Below are 20,589 nucleotides of genomic sequence, written 5' to 3'. Positions count from 1 at the left end.
AGTGGAAGTGGTACTTAGCTTGTGAGTCATTAGGATAAACCCACTTGGCTGCAGTGAGTCAGGTCTGTAGCATCTCTGTTTTGCAAAATGTGACCCTTACTGGCTCTCAGATGTCTGCACGCTCAGTGAGGGGTCCCCTTCCTGCCCCAAGCCTACAAGAAGTGGCCTTTGGTGGGCTCCAAAGCCACACTTTATGTTTTGTGACAGCTTTCACATGTGCTGGAAAATAGAATCACACAATGGTTTGGGGTAAGTAGGGACCTTAAAGATAATTTGGTTGCAACACCCCCTGCCACGAGCAGGGACACTTACCACTACACCAGGTTGCTCACAGTGCCATCCAACCTGGCCTTGAACACTTCCAGGGATGGGAAGGTGGGTGGATTCAAACCAGAGAGTTTGAAGTTCCATATATTGCTGGCTCTCAGCAGGCTTGTTCCATGGCAGCTAAGCTGTCACCAGCAGGCTGTGAGCTGGCACGTGTTCCCTGCAACTGGGGTTCCTGTAGCCAGACAGGGGTTCTGCCTCCATCCTGGGGCATCTGCTGCTTGACAGTGGCCTGCTGGTAGAGGGGATGGGCTGCAAAGCCTCTGTCAAGACTGTGGCAAGTGGGAGGTGTGGTGGCCTTACCATGTGAGCACTGCTAGCCATGAAGGCCCAGCTCCACGCTGCTCCCAAGTAAGGCCAGGGAAAGAAAACAGAATCCTCCAAAGAAGACAAAGGGAACAACATTTCTCCCCCAAATTCTGGTTTCCCCGGAGCCCTCATACACTGCTGTCTTTGGGGAGAAAACTTCTTTGAACAGCACTTCGTATAATCCAGTACCAGCATCCACCAATGGAGTGCAATTCTGCACCAACTTGAGAGGGGGAATTGGGAAGACATATATCTCCATGGACTACAGATAACTAAAATGATTCTTCAGTTTAATGAAGAAACATTCATAACATTACAGAAATTGTACTAAAATGATGGTAACACTCATTCCTTTGCCAGCAAAGCAATAGGTTTTCTTTGCTACAATTCACTCAGGAATAAACCTTCCTTAAGATAACATGGAAGCAAAATCCTTGCTTCCCTAGGTAAGGGAAACTTGGAGATTACCCACGTAGTTCTATTTTTCCGGATGCCTTCAGATAAGCTGTTCCTCAGAATAAACTGAGCTGCTAACACACCGCAGGAAAAATAACAGTGCATGAATTGTAACATGAAGCAAGAAGTTATCACAGTTGTGGGTTCAAGTTTGAAGCTGGCATCCAGCTGGCAGAGACTGGATGACTGTGAAATATGTCAACAGCCCCAGACAGATGCCAGGATAGCCTTGTGAACAGGAACTCCTGATGGTGTTTTTTCTTGTACTGTTGCTATTTTAGTTCTTTTTGATTTTCCTCTATTTTGCATGTTACATAGAGGATAAAAAAAGAGTCTGCTGGAGAAATCAGAGTCCTGGAAGGAAAAGAATGAGGACGCCAGCTGGTCATTCCTCCTTTGCCCCTGGCTAGTACAAGTGCAGTGTATTTGATTTTTTCAAGTCACAGAGGGTTTAAACGACAGGTACAGGTACGATATGGCCTTAGTGTATGTCATCATCTCCTGGGTATTCAAGGATTTCTAAGGATTTAAGCTTGCCTGTTGTTTGAATACAGGATAAGCAGTGATTTCTGTTCTCTGGCATGTGTTGTGTTTCCCTGAGGGTGGAAAGGGAGACTGGAATTTAAAGTGATTTTCATTTATTTAGTATTTCCCTGTACAAAAGCTGGGAGTTTTCCAAAGCTGACTGGAGTGCAGTCATTTGTGGAGAACAACCCGTGGCTGCTACCTGGGTTACGTCGGCATGTAACAATACCTGTCTGCCCCATGAATGTCAGACAAAGCTCTCATAAATCTTGAAGGTCAGGCAGTAAAATTAATGGGAATTGCAGAGAGCAGGACCTTGTCAGCTTCGTAATAGTGCTGTGGGTGGAAAAAAAAAATAATTCACGGTTTCTTTCAGGCTTTAGGCAACGCACCTACTGATGCTCAGTGGCCATTATCCAATTACAAGAGCTTTTTGCTCAGAAGAATTCGGTGGTTCCTGCTTTTAGTGTGTTAAAAAGCCACCAGCACGGAGCACAAGCAAGGGAGCAGACCCCGCTGCAGCTTGCGGCACAAGTCCCCCGGATCGTCTCCTCCTCTCGCCTTCGCAGCATCCCTTGTATTTTGTCATTAGCGACAATGCTTTGTCATTCCAGAGGCGACCGGGGCGCAGCGGGGCCCGGCCTCTTCCCTCTTCTGCCTTGTCCAGCTGATCGGTATCAGCCAGAGGTGGGGCGTCCTGTTTATGTCCCCGAGCAGGAGGACTGGGAGCGCTGTCCCGTCCCACGGCCCCGCTCCCGGCCCGCTCCCTGGAGCGCTGCCCCTCGGAGCGCCGAGCCCGGCCTTTGTCCGAGCCGCGGTACATTGTATTTACAGCGCCTTGTATTCACCCGCCGCGACCAGGGAAATATTTTTATTTCCCCTCTGCCGCATAACTTGGCTTCTGTTTTCTTGTTGTTGTTTTTTCCCTCCTGCCTTTGTAGATGTTGGCTGCGGCCAGGGCCAAGTCACGGGGCAGGATGTGCTGCTTCTGCGGAGGTACAGGCATGTGAATAAATGACGCGGTTTTCTGGAACTTCCCCGGGCACTGGAAGGTGAGGATCTGTACCGCAGAGTCCTCAGCTTGGCTTGTGGCACAGCCCCGCACCACTTCATCCCCTCCTGACCCCCCGGCCTGGGGGCTGCCCAGGGGCAGCATCCCTCCCAAAATGTCTGTCAGAGGTGTTTATGGCACAGACAGGGGTTGCTTGCATTGCAGAGTAGCTCTGGGCACCTTTATTTTGCACACGCAGCTCCACGTGAACATTTTCAACCCCCTCAGGCAACTGGAGGCTGCATGTGTCGCCATGACCAAATTCAGAGTCCCTTGAATTGGTCTCCCTGTTCCAGTCACGCCAGCAGCTCTGGGGGCCTTTTCAAGGACCTGCTTTGCAGGTCAAGCAATGGCTTCTTCTTGTTGATCTCTAGGGAAAGAGGCTGATCAGGTCCAGGTAGCCATGCCCAGAGAGGGACAAATGCTGAGGATTCCTTGTCTCCTGTGGCTGGGGTCCCTTGTCATTGTACGCGCCCCCAGCTGCAGAGGTGACAGTGTCCTTGCAAAGACTTCTGCTCTGTTTAACTTCCCTTCAGAATTAGTTTAATCCCCTGCTTCTATGCCAAGAGCTCCTCAAGCTACACAAGCACCTGTGCATCCTCCTGTCCCCTCACTGCCCCTGTGGGGCAGCTGGGCAGCTGTAATGACCCCTCAGGTGCTCCTGGGTCTCTTCTGCAACACTGAGGGGACTGAGGGATCCTGTCCTGACCACCATCTGCCACCAGCACCTCACATTAAGTGAAGTGAATCTCTCCTTGTTTGTGTATCTGAAATAATGTTTTCTGATCTCCTACAGGTGTTACTCAGATAAAGCCCAAGCAGAGATTATGCAGCAGGTTTGACCACACAAATGTTTGAGCTCCAGATGTGAATTGTGCCTGATGCAAATCAAGGAAATGAACAGCAGAGACAGGGAACAAACATATTTTTTAAAACATATACATCTTGAAGTAATAATATGATAAATATCTCCTACTGATCCAGGTAGAGACTGTGTGTGAATCTACTGCAGGAAATGCAGTGAGGAATGCCCTTTCCTCCAGGTTAATGCAGCCTAATGGATGGTTGTTTGGTTTTGATTTTTTTCACCTGATTGTGTACCTTGGCATACGTCCCTAGCCTGGAGCTGGGCTGCATTTTGCTCCTGCTAGAAGGGGGGCATATCCATGTCCACAGCAAGTCAGTTGGGGAAATTTCACTAATGTTTGCTTTATGAAGCAACTTTATTCTTCTCAGCAATTTTCATACTGATCTGAGGGCCTTTCACCAGCCCTCATTTCCAGATGACTTAAAAGCCACATCCTGTGCTAAATAGCTGTAATTAATTTCTATGTGTAAATCTGAGACAAGAGGTCAAAGAAAGAAATGCAGTCAGTATAAGCAACCTGCCTGGTTGGTGGGAGCTCAGAGACATGAGCAGAGAAAGCACCATTCTGGGAAATGAAGAAGTGAGTGTGGGGATGCACATACACACACACACACACACCTTCATCCATGCCCACAACCCCTCTAGACCTTTCAGTGGCCTAGCAAACTTCTTTTACATATCTTCTGCAGCTGAGAAAGTGTCCAGGTGGTACTTGAAGATACCTAGAACTGCATATGGCATTGCAACAAAGCTTGATGACATTTTCCTGGGCTACAGGACTTGGCTGGGCTTCAGTGTACCAATGAGTGCATCACACCAGTGATACTTCACATGTTCAAGCAATCCTGCATTATTTTTGCTCCAAAGGATCCCTAACAGTGATGGAGAAGTGAGGAGATGTGCTGGACACAGAGAGTGGCTCACCTAATGCTTGCTGCAGCACACTGGCCTCTTGGTAATGCTAACATTTTCAATATGCCTACAGGTTTCCCATATGGAGTGTATTTCCCAGCCTTTGAGCCTTGATGAGGCATCACTGCCTTCCCTTGAAGCAATACAAGGCATTCATGAAGTTTCTGGGCTAAACTGTGGGAAAAGAGCGGCAAGAAGCTGTGACCCCTGGGTAAGAGCATGCTTTGGAAACACTGTCATCAAAAAATCAACACATCAGCCCAGAAGGCCCCCAGACAGCTGATCCCCTCCAGCCTTATCAGAGAGAGAGCTCCTGTGGATGCTGAGGCAGCAGCCACCGGACATTTTTGAGATGTTTATTCTATTCTGTGTTGATATTGAAGTCAATACGATAACTAAAAATAAAGATTGCAAAAAAATAAACTGCAGCTATTTGTTCCTGAATTGTTATGTTTACCCATACCAGCCCAGATTTCCATTTAGGCAGGCCTGTAGTCCCAGATGTTCAGTCATTTTCAGCAACATGGTCATATCCCAGAAGATTTAGCCTGCTGGAGCAACTATATTAAACACGCCTGTAATTTTCCACTCTAACTGGAAGATTGCATTCCTCAGGGGCGAGCAATCGCTGACTGGACAGGCCCTGTGCACATGCAGGCAGCACAGCCCTGAGTCCTCTCCAGCCTCTCACCATAGCAGGAGGGCACAACACTTGTGTAGCCCAACAGGGCTTGGTCTGGGAGGCTCCCATCAGTAGCACTTCCTAGGAGAGGGAGCCATGCTGCTGGGAGTTCATGGCCAGCTGCTGCTGCAAGGATGGATGTGGCTGGGCCTGCAGGTGGCTTATCTGCTGGCCCTCCTTGCACTCAGAGCTCGTAGGCAGGGTTAGTGTCTGTTGAGGTGATCCAAAGAGAAAAATGGTCTGTAACTGAATAAAAGCAGATGCTTCACCTTATCACTTCCTGCTTCCTGATGAATGGGCTGGGCAGAGGTACCCATCACAAGGGCCCTGCACAGCTGGGGAGACTCACCCTGCTTCCAGGTACTGGTATAAGGCCACTCTCTGAAGAAGGATGCGGGATGTCTCTGAGTACAGCCTCCACTAAGAGCCCATCTTCAGGTCAGTGAAAACTAATGGACAGATCTGTGAGGCTTATTCTGCTTTCTTCCACAGGTAGCAGAGGTGGCAGAGGACGGTGGAGAAAGCCACAGTGGCTTAGTGACTGTTCCTGACAATACTTATGGCACAGGATTTACCTCGGAGAGTGCAAAGAAGCACTGAAAACTAGTCAGAGGCAGGTGTTTCCTCCTCTGTGCCAAGGCATCTGCTGAGAGCTCATGTGCCGGAGAGTGGAGTGTTCGTGTCCACCAGAAAGGGTGAAAAAAGAGGTGTCCTACGAGTGCCTTGGAGGAATACATGTTTGGATCATATGTGGCTGTGCTGTACTGCTGTGTATAGCCAGGGTCAGTGTTGTGGTGGCAGCTGGTTCCAACACTGCCTTACCTTCTCCAGCCAAGCACAGGTCACCAAAGTGACTCACTCCTTCAGTGCTGACAACCAGGAGCATGGTGCCTCTGACAGGCAGCCCCAGCCCCTATCACTGACCCCTGGCCACTGCCTACATCTGATCTCGAGCCCTGGAAAAAGGAAGACTCCACCACACTTCCTTCAGCAGCAGGGAGGTACTTGTTCTTTAGGTGCAGGTGAGGCATAAGGACAGCATCCTCTAGGGAGAACTGTGGCAATTCCCATCTTTGATTCCTGAAAATCCAGAACTCACCTCTTGACGGGAGCAGCACAGTCCAGAAAGGGCAGCTTGGCCTCAGCTGCCAGCTTTGCCTGCGTCAGTGGGGCAATTCTGGAAGAAAAGACCCTCCTGTAGGTGCTGCTGCCAGCTTTGATTATGATTGGGTCGGTTTTCCTGACACTGATTTTTGTCACACAGAAGGACTGATCAAGACACTGCTATTCCTGGAATCATCAAGCAATGCGTCTACTCTTCAGGTGGGCAGACATCCTCTTCTCATACACATAACAGAGGGGAGTAAGCAGATAAATCAGGCAAGCTCAGTAACTCACTGAGATGGAAAGACTTAGTGTCCAAAGAAGCTTTTCTTGGTAAGGAGGGCCTGACTGACCATCTTGTGATCTCATATGAATAGAGAGATAGGAAAGGTCTAGAGGGTAAGTCCTGTGAGGAGTGGCTGAGGGAGCTTGGGTTGTTTAGCCAAGGGAGAAGGAAGCTCAGGGGAGACCTTCTCTCTCTCTACAACCATTTGAAAGGAGACAAGGCAAGAGGACGTAGTCTCAAGCTGTGCCAGGGGAAGTTCAGGTTGGATATCAGGAAGAATTCCTTCACAGGAAGGATGTTAAACACTGTAATGGGCTTCCCAGGCAGCTGGTAGAGTCACTATCCCTGGAGGTTTTAAAGAAACTTCTGGATATGGCACTTACTACCGTGATCTAGCTGATCAGGTGATGATTTCTCAAGGCTTGAATTCAATGATATCAGAGGTCTTTTCCAACCCAACTTATTCTGTGATTCTCTGATGTCCAGCTCACCCACTTCAATGGGACACTTCTTCCAGCCAAAATCCCCTGACTTCTCATGGGCAAATTTGCCCCACAGAAGTCAACCCCTTTCTTCCGTAAAATCATCAGTGCCCAACTCCAAGGCTAGGACAGGAGTCAGACAAGATGCTGTAAGCATGCTGACAAAGCCATCCTGGTTTCCTACAGTGCTCGAGCTGCCTGGGACAGTGGGATCACACCCACCAGCTTTCACAAGGGCACATGAATCAAGTAGTCATTGCAAATGTATTTTTAGTAGCACTAAAATAAAATGAAGCTAAAAATATGTCAAGCAGGTAAAAGCACAGTTTTGAATCAAAGCAGGGCTATTGGAGGCTCTTGGTCTCTGAGTGCCTCCATAGGGGAGCCTGTCCCTGCACTCTCCTCCACCAGGGAGATGGGTACTGCCGTAGTCACTGATTAACCCCCACCCAGGGAGCTGCTGCCCACACCGTGGATTATGTCTTGACCCCCTGGCCGCTAATTTCTGATGCTTGACTTCACTCTGCAGTGTTTTTGTAGATCTTTTGCCGCAGCACTTGTTTCCCACAGCCTTTTGTTTCCCCTTAGTAGTTCCAAATGTAGGGAACAAACCTTGTTTCTGCCATCCCTCACTTGCTTCTTCTAAGTACCTGCTCTGCAGCTCAGCCTTCAAGCGTGTGTGGAGGCAAGGGTCTGGCCAGCTTTGAAAATATTCAGGTACAATTCCCCTTCTTATGAGAATAGGTTATAAACCTCCCAAAACAAGAGGTGAAATGGGATTTTTGAGAGCCATACATACTACTTTGCTTTCTACCACATGTTGTATTTTGCCCCCCAGCTAGAGAGGAAAATGCCCCCCATGGCAGCTTCTCCTCACCCAGTGCAATCTTTGCTTGTGCTCTTTAGTGCAGGAATGAAGACCCTGCTGCCATCGGCATAAACAGTCACAGGCAAAGGTGTTGAAATCATATGTATTTATTACATACATGAGATACAAAAACAAATTATCAAAATAGTATCTTTTTTTTTTTTTTTGTGAGTCCACAGGACCTTGAAAGAAAATACATACATGAAGTGGGTTGGTAGATTAGTGACTTTTCTGGTGTTGTATGTCTTCTTTCCCCTCACGCTCATGAACAAAATACACTCTATGCAATGTGGTTTAAAGATGCTTTACAGAAAAGATATATTTTAGTGCTGAAAACTGCAGTAAACTGTGCTATATTTCATACTGGTGTTAATGAGGAAGTATAATGGCTGTATATACTGCAAACAATAGCACAGAAGAAAACAAATAAAACGTTCCATTTTAAATACTAACATAAAAATAAACTGCAGGCCCATCATGAATCACTGGGTTGTGATATGTGAATGCAAGTCCTTTCCATTCTCTGCATCCACTCCTTTTCCTGCAGTCAGAGTTTTTCTCCTCCGGCGATTGCATTTTTATCTCAAAGTCTCTTCTCCTCACTCTGCAAAGTTTTGCTGGAGTCCTGCCCACGGGGTCCAAGTGCTGGTCTGAAGCTGGGACTTCAGTGCAAATACTTTATCTTTCAGATTGCATCCTCAGATATTCTGAGTGGCCAGTGCCAGGCTGGCCATTCCCTTTATACTGTTAACTCTGTCCAAATGCTGGGGGGTCTTCAGGAGTGCTTCTGTTTCAGGGAGTTTTTTTCATGTGCCACCTTCAAATTCTTCTTTCCCCAACACAATTAGACTTCCCGCGCCGTGAAGTGGCAGGTAGTAAAGTGCTTTATACAATGAAATATTTACACTAGGGCTAGGTTCATTTTTTAATGCTTCAAGGACAAAAGCTCAGAGGTGCTGCACCCTCTGCAGTTGGCTCTTTGCAGCCATGCAGTGGGTGGAGAGCTGGCCTCTGCCCTGCATCACACCTGTGCCAAGGCAGAGGGATTCCATTCACTCCAGCAGCTTTCTCCTCAACAGCATCAGCAGAGAATCTAGCCCCCGAAACCTTCAGCAGGGCAAACCGGTTAAAAGCCAGCAGCACCCAATTGTCTCTGACAGGTGCCGTGTCCTAACCTGTAAGGGGGTGTTTCTAAAGAGTGGTTGTCATTGCCACACTGGTGCCAGCACCTACCCACCGCTGTGGCCATTGCCTTCCCCACAGCATCCTCTGGGAGCCCTTGGAAGTCACTCAGGATCCACACTAATGGCACTGGCAGTGTTTTGCTTCTCAGCAGTAGCTCTTCTAGGGTGGCAGTTTAGTCTTGGGTGATCAGTGGCTTCATGGGAGTTGCTCCAATATTGCACTGGAGTGAGACAAGCATCCACCACCCTTCCTTTTGTTGCCCTCAACATAACAGTGAGCAGGGCACAGGGCGAGGCCCTGACAAGGAAGCTATAGGCAAGTGAAAGAACATTGGCCAGAAAGGGTTAAATTAGACAGCGCCTACAACTCTGAATGCCTCACTACATGTTTTGGCACTATTTTCTTACATTCCAGTTTTCATGCTAGAGGTCTTCTCTCTGTGGAGGCTGCTGCATTTTGTGCATAAAGAAATGCCCTAGGCAGTTGCACATATCTAGTTGCAGTCTCTTTTCAAAATCTCCAAGACCTTTCTTCCAAGAGCCGACTTCCACTGATGGACAAAACTTTTCATGTTCACAATGAGTCTGCCCGTTCGGACGTCCTCGTGTCCTGCCACAAGATACTCCAAGCCTGCAAGCCAACAAAGCAGTCAGGGACTGCACAGCACCATGCTTAAGAGGCCTATTGAGCTGCAAAGTCAGCCTGGATATCTAGTCCTGTGTAAAAAAGCACTTACACAAAGAAATATTTTTATATATTGACTCTCACATATATCTGTATATATGTAGCTCTATCTGTATCTATGGCAAAGCAACCCCTGTGGCTGCTTGTCAGTGGGATGCAGTGGGATACAAAGCATGATTTTGTTAGCTTCTAAATATAAGTGAAAGTTGAATTCTGGGGGCAGCACTGCAAGTTTTTACACCTCTTCTGGGAACTGCTATTACTTTCATTTGGCAGCCATCTGCCTCACTTCTCCCTGAAAAAATCTGGGCCTGGAAATCAGTTCAGCAAATTCAAGGAATGAAACAGTGAAGGATGGTCCAGTGCTTAGTATTTTGCTCAGAGTGGCCAGTGGCCCCTCACAGGCAAAGGCATGCCAGACCCCAATGAGAGGCAACAATAAATGTGTTGGCAGCAATACCCTAGAAGAGCCTGAAGGAGTGGCTGTCCCACTGAAAAGAACTGTTAATTTCTGCCTCTGCCAGGTATTTTAGAGACATGACAGCAGGGTCTGACAAAACCTCAACTGGTTGTTCAGAAACAGATAGAAAGGGCTGGAGTGTGTCCCTGTAGTGCCCTGCTGCAGGTCTTTCCTCAGGCATCCAGGTCTGCGCTTGACTTTCAGGACGTTCCAAGCACAAAGAGTGCTTGGAACCAGGTAACAACTGCTGAACAGGGGAATAGAGCAAAGCCTTTGGCTTGAATTAACTAAAGAAATACTGCCACAGATCCAAACAGCCTAAGCGGGCCACAGATGTGCCATAAATGGGGATAATAAGGAGAATAATCCCTTTCATGGAAGGAGGATCTCCGTGCTGGGGTCAGCATCCCACTGCATCACTTTTAGGGTACAACCAGCATTAAACCCCTCCTGTACCTACTCCTTTTTGCACCAATCTTGGGAGCACAACACACTGGTACAAACCAGGCACGAGAGATGCGCCTTCCCTGGTGCTCTCAGTAATCCTGGTCCATCCTGGCTGCAGCCTGTGATGTCTTGGGTTTTCATTCTGCAGTCCAGAATAACGGGACAGTACCTCCCAAGTTAAAGGTCAAGCAACACAATTTGGTTTCTACTTTATCTGAGTTTTTGGGCACACACACCTCTCTTCTGCCAAGCAAACACAGGATGTGTGTGTGGCAGCATCGCCCTTCACAAGACATTAATTTTGGCCAAGTAAATCTCACTTATAAACTTAAATCTCACTTATTGTTTATGTTATAAACATCACTTTTCAAGGGCTCCTAGATTCATTTCCCTTGAGAGAGAAATGTGGTGCGCCCACTCAGAGAGCAAGCAAATATTGTCGTGGTTGCTGACTGTGTAGGGCTTTCTAGATTTTCAACCTGATGCTACAGAACTGTAAAATTAAAATGAGTCAAATGACCGAGATGCCACAAGCCAGGACTTGAAGGTGTGCAGTTTGCCCTCGCAGGCTTCTCTCTGCCTCTCTGTGACTGTGCTTGGCAGAGCCATGGCAGGGGTGGGCTCCTGTCACCTTGCAAACAGGGGAGACTTCTAAATCTTTCAGCTCAGTGTCCCCCCCAGAAGCAGAATCTTCCTCTGTCTGTGTGTGGAGCAGAAGGTGTGCAAGGGTGGTGAAGGGGTTCCCCTTGTAGGAACTTAAGGACGTTTTTAATCTGAAAATAGCCCAGAGATTTGATAAATGTTTGGAGGTTTTTTTTTCTTGTCAGAGCCTTTAAGAGCCTACTCTCCTTTTGGTATCCCTTTACTTCTGTAAAATAGTATAAAAAACCACATCTGTCTTACTTTTATGTTTATCTTTGATCTCCTCTATGTTTTTGAAGATGTGATTTCCATTACAGTTATATGTCAGAAAATTGTTTTATGTCAGCTTGACTTTTCATCCAGCTGGTTTTGGTTTATTCACCTGTAGGTCATAAGCTCTTACTGTGATAGAGAGTTGAATCTGCTAATATTGTATTGCAAGCCACACATAAACTAATCTAAAGGAAATAATTAATATCTGGGATCCTTTTTACCCTCCTTGACATTATTGAATCTTAAAGATTCACTCAGTGGATGTTTTCAAGTTTCCTATTAGCAACAAACTTTGTGACTTTTTTTCAACATGAAGGGTGAGACTAACTTGTACTCATGGGACCAGCAGCAGCACTTCAAAACAATACCACGCTTTGCAGCATGAATCATGAGAGCTGGCTAGGAACTAACAAGGGAGTAACACCTGATGTGTCAGACACCTGGACTGTCACTAAAGACAGTTGCATCTCCACCTTCCTGCTGTTGTCTAAGAGACCTGCACTGATTCTGTGATTAATGCTGTCTTTTCATCTCTTGGCGAAAATCAGTGAAGCTCCTCTGAAGTTAGTCGAGTGGCAAAGCTGGGTGTCAGGTGTGGGGCTGCCCTGCAGGCTCAGTTTTGGACAGCTTCCATTGCATTCCTTCAGGTTCATATTAAGGCAGCTGCATCTGGGCTTTCTTGCTTGAGTTTTCATTGCATATGGAAAAATACAGCAGCTATAGCTATTTGATTAGTGATTTATGGTGTTCCAGCAATATCCAAATCTTACTTAAACAGTAGAACTCTAATGCTCTGATTCATCTGACCTTTGCACCTGACAAGACTTCCTAGCTACAGCTGTGCTATCAGAGCAGCTTGCCTTCAAACCCAGACTGTCACTCCTGTGGACATGAAAGAAGACTGCAAACACCTCATCAGTGAATAACCTTTCTGCACAGCCTCACAGACAGCCCTGTAGCCCCTAGTTCCTAGTGCTGCACATGAAAGGGATGTCTCAGCACCTCCATCAATGCTTCCATTGCCAATTTCCCAGTGGTGTATACACCTTATGGAAAGAAAGCCCTCCATCTGAATTAGTTCGTAACTGCTCATTTGTCTTGGAGTTGTAAAGAGAGGTGTGTCATCTGGAGCTTTGTTTTGCTCTGCGGAAGAAACTCCTGAATCTGCATGTCCTTACCCATACTGGAGACTGCATGCACTGTTTAGCCACCACTGGTTATACTACATTTTGGTGAAAGAAGATGGGGAAAAACTGTGGAGTTCTCCCCTCACTGCATAAGCAAATTTCTTCCAAATCTTGTAGATGCAAATTTGTTACTTTCAAAGAGAAATCCTCCCTTGAGTTTAGATTAGAACTTCGGTGCAGTGTCATGACTCAAATTAGATTTAAATGTGTTTTTATGGATTAAAATTAGCTTTAGCTTCAAAAGCTATATCATGCAATTGTGGCATGATGTGCACCTCCCTCCCTCTGGGAACAGAGACTGGTAAAACTGAAAGCCTGTAACTACATAAAGAGAGCTGTGTGTTTCAAAGTCTATAGGATGGGCCAAGTTTTTCTCTATGAAATTTCAGTTTGATGGAGATTGTTGTTGGAATCCAAGTGATGTAACAGCCAATAATTTTTAATCAGCACCGGGTTGCAATCTCAGATCATTGGTATGAGGGAATAGAGGGGTGGCAATGAAATCTGTGTATATATGGTGGGGATGTACTGTTCAGGGAGTCGAACCTACCAGGATTGAGGATGGGACAAGTGCAGCCTCTGTTAGTCCAGGATTCAGGATAGAGTGTCCTCTTCCCCCGGAGGATCTTCAGCTTTGTAGATTTCAAGACTTTCTTGATCTTCACACTGACTTCTGCGTGGGAGCCTTTGTCATGAGCTGACAAGATCTTAGTCTTGATCACTGGGAGCATAAGAATTCAAAACCAGGAATATACAAACTATCTACAGGGCTCTCTTTCTCTTTTTTTTTTTTTCCCCCCCAATCTTGTGCTGGTGTCTGGGTGAAGCAGTGAGGACAATTGCTCTGTTACAGTGGAGTTAGACCCAGTGTTCCTTGCTGGGGAGCCCAGAATCAGAGCAGATGCTGGGGAGAACATACATCCCTACACCCATGGGCAGAAATGCTGCCAGTTGGTTTGGCCATGGCCCCTGGAACTGCCATGGGGAGTATGAGATTCCATTTTCCCTCAGAGCTCAGCAAACCCTTTGTGTTCCTTAGCACTTTTGGAAATCAATTTCATTTAGGGATGGACCTGAAGGCTTTGCTAGCCTCAGCTCCATCCCACCCTGATGCCAGTCCTTCTGCTTTGCAGAACTGCCAAATCCAAATTCAGTGGAGGAGAGTGAGACATTGGTGGGGACTGGGGAAAACCAGGGAGTATTTTGAGCTGACTCGTACCCACAAGCACTTTCCACCACCTGGCATTCCACTGCTGAGCCCCCGTGTGGTGGAGGCTCAGGGCTCAGCTGCTCCACCTGACCCATGCTGGTAGGTATCCCCATATGGTGGTGCTTTATTCAGCACTCACGTTGGGAAGCTCAGGGCAGCCTCTCACAGTGTGGCCTCCTGGAGCTCACGATGAGCCCCGTAATTCATCTGTCTCTCTAGTTTAGCTGACACCTTCACATGTTGACTGATGAAAGGGGGGAAGCCTGAGTGCACTTTAGATAAGATTTATGAACTTGGAGGTTTTATGACATTTTTTTTTTTCCAGTTTCTTATCTTTTGCAAGATTAAACACAGTTACTATCGTGGCTAGGAAACAAAACAGAGCAGAATCAAAATTTTTTCTAATACCACTAAGCCAGGGCTACATTTCAACAGCTGGCAGCCCCTTGAACTCCACTTTGTGGGTTGCTCTGCAGCCTGCAGAGGTATGGGCTATCTCTCTGTGCATTTTCAACTTCAGTGTGAGACAAAACAGGTGCAAGAGACCCCTGCAAGGGATTCCTTGTGAAGGAAGGGAGTGCTGCACAGAGCATTCCTTGCTCTGCAGCAGTATGAAGGAGGCAGTTCACTGGCACACACCAGGGAGGTCTTAGGAAACAAAGTACCTCTTCTCATTCATTTAAATCCAAGAGACACATAGACAATATACACCATCCCATTGCAACAGCTGAGCTTTGTTGACAGGGGGAAGTTCCCAGTAGCTGCCAGAATTGTTCTATCCGTGGAGTGATGATTGCAGTCCCTCCTTACATTCAGTATCATTCAGACACAGTCATTTCTAGACTCTGATTAGGGCACCTCATCTACAGACAGTGTTTCAATGACCAATTTTTGGTAACAGTGATTTATAGTCTGTCTTGGACCTAGACTACCTCCCAGGGACAATTCCAACTCTTGTCCTCCCATGATTTTTACATGGTACAGTACAATGATGCTTTGATAGCAAGAGAGATGGGTAACAGGACAAGATGCTTCACCCACCTTCATTTGGAACCATGATACCTCTATATTTTGGTTGAAGATCTGCCTTTAGACTAAGTATCTCATGGGTTTGCCAGGATGGAGCACACACAGTACCACTCATGTTCTATATACATTTTTGCACTGCCTTGCAGCCCCTCCCTTTACAACCCACTCAACCACAACTCACCATAGGTGTACTTCATCCCACAGAAGACCTTGGGATTCCCTAAAACTTGCTCTTTACATTCGCATTTACCTAGGGAAAGAGAAAGAAGCAAATGGCTGTGAACTGTGCTTAAAAGACTGGAGCATTTGCAGGCAGAGCCCAGGAACTGCCAAGGTTTTTCAAGTGGCCCACAAGCCTCATGCAAAAGAAAAAAGAAATACAGACTCTTAGTCCAAGGGCAATTACTCCTTGTTTACAATTAGAAGAGAAGGAAAACAAAGGCCTTATTATTTTGCCTTGGGATGTAAATAACATGCGTATCTTTCCCTGTGGTATTTTCCACACCATAATGTACCAGACAAAATTTTAAAAGGAAATGTTGCAGAGGTTAAGGCAGATTAATGACTTCCGTGATCTTAGAACAAAGAATAACATGATATACTTATTTACATTCAAAATGAAGTCGCCTAGACAAATGATGGAGCTTTCCCCTCAATTAACTCAATTATTGTATCTTCGAGATGTTATCAAGCTGCTCTCTGAAGATGGAGGAAATGACACTTTCCTGCTTGCATGCAGCAGCTGCAAGAGAGAACAGCTTGATGCTGCCCCACAGGGCCAGCCTGCCTTGCACCAGCCTCCATGTAGCACCCACCTCCCCCAGGCTGGGAACACAGGAGGGAAATAACTACTCCAGCTGCATGCTAGACCATCCCAAATTGCATCATAAGCTGCAAGTGATGCCAAAATTGTTGTGGGTATTGGGGAAATAAATTCTGAGTTAGAAATCCCCTAACTGCCTGCCAGTGAAGTGGCAAACCCCACTCTTTAAATAAAGTTGCTGGTTTGTCAAGTTTTAGGGAATATAAGGATACTTTTAAAACATGATGGTCAAGCAAAACATGAGAGCATTTAGCCTTGAAATTCAGAGCTGTGACTGCAAATTCTTGCCGTACAATAGCTAAATGCTGGATACAGGCATTCAGCATGGAGCATCTGCCTAATGGGTTTGCACATCCTTGCATTGATGGGATAAGCCTTAAGGCTCCTCTGGCTCTTGGAGGGGAAGGAGGTGGTCACAAGGACATTCCTCCACATGTTAGTAAGAGGGAATGTCCATTCTCCCCTGCAACTCCTAGGGTGCAGGAGTCAGTGCAGGAGACTAGGTCTGCGGTGGCTGCTGGTGGGAGGGATTGGGCAGGTGGAACTCATGCAAAGCTGCAGTCCTACCAGAGTGCCGGAGTGCTGAGAAGCCCTGCTCATCCTCCCAGCCCCAGGTGGGTTCGCTCTTGTTGAGCACTGCCTGGAAAGGAGGTGCTTCATTGTGCCAGGTCACATCTGAGCTGTTGAGGGGAAGGAAAGGGAGATGATCAGACTTGTTCTGGGAGCCAGTGGAGAGCAGGGCCACTACCAGCCCATCCTCCAGACACAACGTGACTGCGTGTCTTGATGATGTTAAACACAAGAGGCAGTTGTGGAAGGTGAACAAATTGAGTGTTGTCAGAGAGGATCACGGATGCATTTGGGGTTTAAAATACGTCATAGGGAGTTATATACCACAAATATCCTCAGTTTGGTAAAAAGGGCAACGTGTCAGATTTGGAGACTGGGGTATTATTAAAATGTTCTGTTTTCTAAAAGTCAGAGCTTGACTCCAAGCCACAGTCAACATAAGCTGAGTTACAACAGCAAAATTAAGACTTCAGTCTCCTCTCACCCGGATGTCTCCGAGGCCCACATTTTGCTTGTGGAGAGGCAAAAACAGTGAAGGTTATGGACAACAACCAATACATTAACACCAGCGCTGAGAGCAAAAATTCCAGCATCACCGGTGCCCTGCCACGGTGTGCCAAGTGCCCAAGGGAACCACAGCCTCAACTCCCACTCTATCCCCGCTTCTTGGCCATTCCAAACCCCAAGTATTTTACATGCCGGATACTCTTCAGCCTGCTCGCCACGTGTAAACGGAGCCTTCCCTGGAACTGAGATCGCAGCGGTATGCAGAGCTGCCCCAGCTCACCTGCTGCTGTGGCAGTCTCCGGTGTGGGGGTCGCAGCTGCGGGCGCAGTCGCAGGGCCGGCAGCCGTAGGCACCGAAGCCCCAGTAGCCAGGGAGGCAGTGGTCACAGCGGGGCCCTGCCACGCCGGGCTTGCAGGGGCAGTCGCCGGTGCTGGGGTCACAGAAGGTGCGGGGGCCCAGGGGGAGCACGGCCGATCCCACGGGGTGGCAGGAGCAAGCTGCAGGGGAGGGACGGAGCATCCGTGAGCGTGCAACCTCTGCGCCGCAAAGGCGCGGGAGATGCCTGCAAAACCACCTCTCCGCCTAGGGACGCCTCTGGGGTTTCTGGGCTTTTTTATCCCTCGCCCCTACAAATCTGAGCCGAGATTCCCTTTGGAATCTGTAGAATTTTAACTTTTGTGAGCTAGTTTTTAATTAGACAACCTACCCCGGTGTCCTGTTATGCTTTGCCAAACAGGCCTTTATTGCTTTCCTTGCAGCATCTGGATTCTAATCTGGCCAAGTACCCAGGGATGTGCCTGCCTCACTGTGATGTTTAAGCAGCTGCAGGTGCTTCATTGCAAAAATGAACCTGAGCATAATTGCTTTTCAAAGTGATAACAACTGTCTTGCACTCAGGAGGTTAAAAAAACCCCTCAGAACAGTCATTTTAATTCAAGTGAAGGCTGAGCAAAAAGTGCTCCTCTGTCTCTGCCTGATTTTTAAAACCATCAATTAAAAACATTAGGAAAAAAAGAATGAGGAAACTGACACTCAGAGATAGGCTTTTGCATATTCTCCAGGATATGGGTTTGCAGAGAGCACATCAGAAATGCCAGCAGCTCTCTTTTCTCCCTCACAGCCCTTTGCTGTGAACATCAGAACAATGCACTAGAAGTGTGCTGGAGCATAGATTCTCAGAGAGGATGCCTTAAAATAGGTGGTGTGAAGTTTTCCTTACTTACTCCTTAGGTTTTTTTTTTTTTTACATAATTTGTGTCTGTTACAAAGCTACTTCCCCCCAAAGATGTTAATGTTTTCAAAGAACAGAAATACAGTTATCAAAAGCATGAGCCAAATCTCTGACCATGTGGCCAGCTCAGCAGGAGATGCTGTGGCCCACAGGACCAGTAACTGGGTGACTTGTGCTCTTCTCACCTCAGGGTTTGGTTCTCTGACCAGGACATGGTACAGTCAGCCTTACACATTATGGCAAAAAATTTCCTCCTGAAAGACATCTGCCCAAAGCTTCATTTACATAAAACTGAGTTTTCTGAGAAAATTATACCTGTAGGCAATATTTTCACTAAATTCCAATACCAATCTTTCTATTTTGCAACTGTGAACGCATTAGACCAGGAAAGCCACTACAGGCAACATATTTCTTTCTCTTAAAATACTTATTGCTGCACACATACATTTAATTTTGCTCTGACAACATTTTTCTGGTTTCAGGAATCTGACATACCCGGAGTATAGTTTCAAAATATTAAAGGATAGATTAATATTGGCAGTTAACTTTGAGGTGACTATGATTCCAACATCTTTGCCAAAGTAATCCCCAAATTTTCCCCACCCTTGCCACTTGCAAACAAATGTAATTATATAAAATTAAAAGATTAGAAAGCCTCTCCACAAACTGCGCAAGTAGCTGCAGGCAGTGAACTCTGGTACCTTTAATAGCATAGCTTTCAACAGTGCACACTGAGACTTGCATACCTTTCTCCTGAAGTCTGTGGAGTGTTTTACACCTGATACATATAGCCAAATGCTCTCTTTTCCTACTAGATGAGGAGGGTATTTCTGGCATTCCTCAGGCCCTTCAGGGGAAATATCAGGCACTTAAGGCTCTTCTACTCTCCTCCAGTTAATGAGATAAACCCACTGCTCAGCCAGAGATTTGGTCCTGCTTTGGTCAGGTTTCAGCTGAATTTTACATACATGCCAATTGGGGTTGGAGCTTTTATGTTTTAGACAATTCTTTCACACACTTTTCCAATATACAATTTAACATCAGTGGGAACACTACGGTGAAGCAAGAATAATAAATGTACAAAAGCTGTTATGAAAAAGAGCAGCAAACTCATAGGCAATTAAAAAGACTACTAAAAATGAGAATGTAGTTGGCTATACTTTTTAATAAAAGCCACAGAAAAGATGTGTTGTAAAGGCTGGTAATTTCTAAGAGGCCAGCATATCCACTTCCATGGATCTCATCCTTCCTGGCTGCTCCTCAATGAGCCACCAAGGTGTCAATCTTTCCAATGGTGGCTGGCAAATTAAAGGTCTTTGCTCTTGGATCTTGGGTGAAGGCCCAGGATGATACTGAAGGGCATTAATCTGAATGGTTTGGGTGACAAATTTTCAACACAGTAAATGTTTGCGATGAGCTGCAGTGGGAAGTTGCTGAGCAATGCAGACATAAAATGAGGCCCTTCGCTATGCATCAAGAACAGAAATGAGGCTCTAGAGCTCAAATGTGAGCCTGTTATACCACATTTGAAAGAAATGTGTGGAAAAAGGATGGAGTGCTTCCATACTATGGCTAGGGCAGGAAGGTAAAGATTTCGGGACTGATTATACAATGTTTGAAAGCTGGAGCTATTGGGCGCTCATGGGCAGCTGTGCTGTGTTGGTTTTAGACCCGTTTTTCCTCCTTCCATACAATCTGCACCCCACTGTAGCACAGGTAGTAGGAGACCCATATCCAGGAAGGTGAGAGGAGCAGCTGAGCAGCAGAAAAAGTAGCTACAGACAGTGTGGGATGGCATTTCATTATGGATACAAAGGTGCAGAGTGTAAGACTCTAGGTGAGAGGCTTCTGCAGAGTGCCTGACTCATGCACCATGGCCACTTCACCAGAGATGCTGGGAGTCTCCACAGCCAAGGGAGTTCCTGTGAGAGAAGGAATGGCTGGGCCTCAGTCTTGAAACAAGACAAATCTTCAACAAGCTTGATCCTTCTGCTTTCTTTTTTATTTGTAAGATGCATTGCTAAAAAGCCAATTTAGCAGCCAGTACTACATAGCAGTATTCTGGATGTGACTTCCATGCACACGTGAATTAACAGCTGCTGGTCCTGGCATTGCATGTGCTGACTAGGATGGAAAAACAGTGAGTAGGATGCCAGCAGAATTGGATTTCCCTGCCCTGGACTGGTGATACAGTTGTGGTTTCCTCATCTGCCAGCTTACCTCTGGAAATGAAAAATATTTACCCTCAAAATCCTACAGTTGAAAAGCAAAATAAACTTGGCAATTATAAAACTTGATTTTATTGTCTGCAATTGTACCGTAGCTGAGGCTTAAAAGCTCATGAGGATGGAAAGAAAAGGACCCATAGGTATGTCAGGGGAAAGAGTAATCAGATTGGTGTTTTAAACATCAGAATGTTTCATTTTATCAGGTACATGCCTACTCTTGAGCAAACATTATATACACTCTTT

General features: G+C 46.5%; 1 protein-coding gene across 1 annotated transcript in view; it reads right to left on the bottom strand.

Moving 5' to 3' along the window:
• Positions 1-7,968: 7,968 nt before the first annotated feature.
• Positions 7,969-20,589, bottom strand: part of NTN4 (netrin 4) — a 47,023-nt gene continuing 34,402 nt past the window's right edge. Inside the window, exons 6-10 of the mRNA XM_062492367.1 lie at positions 17,168-17,384; positions 16,378-16,490; positions 15,169-15,237; positions 13,299-13,469; positions 7,969-9,685 (exon numbers count right to left, since the gene is read on the bottom strand). Coding sequence (XP_062348351.1) covers positions 9,549-9,685; positions 13,299-13,469; positions 15,169-15,237; positions 16,378-16,490; positions 17,168-17,384 — 707 coding nt within the window. The 3' untranslated portion in view covers positions 7,969-9,548. The remainder of the gene's footprint in view (positions 9,686-13,298; positions 13,470-15,168; positions 15,238-16,377; positions 16,491-17,167; positions 17,385-20,589) is intronic.

This window comes from Cinclus cinclus, chromosome 4, assembly GCF_963662255.1.
Source record: "Cinclus cinclus chromosome 4, bCinCin1.1, whole genome shotgun sequence".
Classification (NCBI taxonomy): Eukaryota; Metazoa; Chordata; class Aves; order Passeriformes; family Cinclidae; genus Cinclus; species Cinclus cinclus.
The sequence above is the reverse complement of the archived record's forward strand: the minus strand, read 5'-3'. Positions and strand labels throughout refer to the sequence as shown.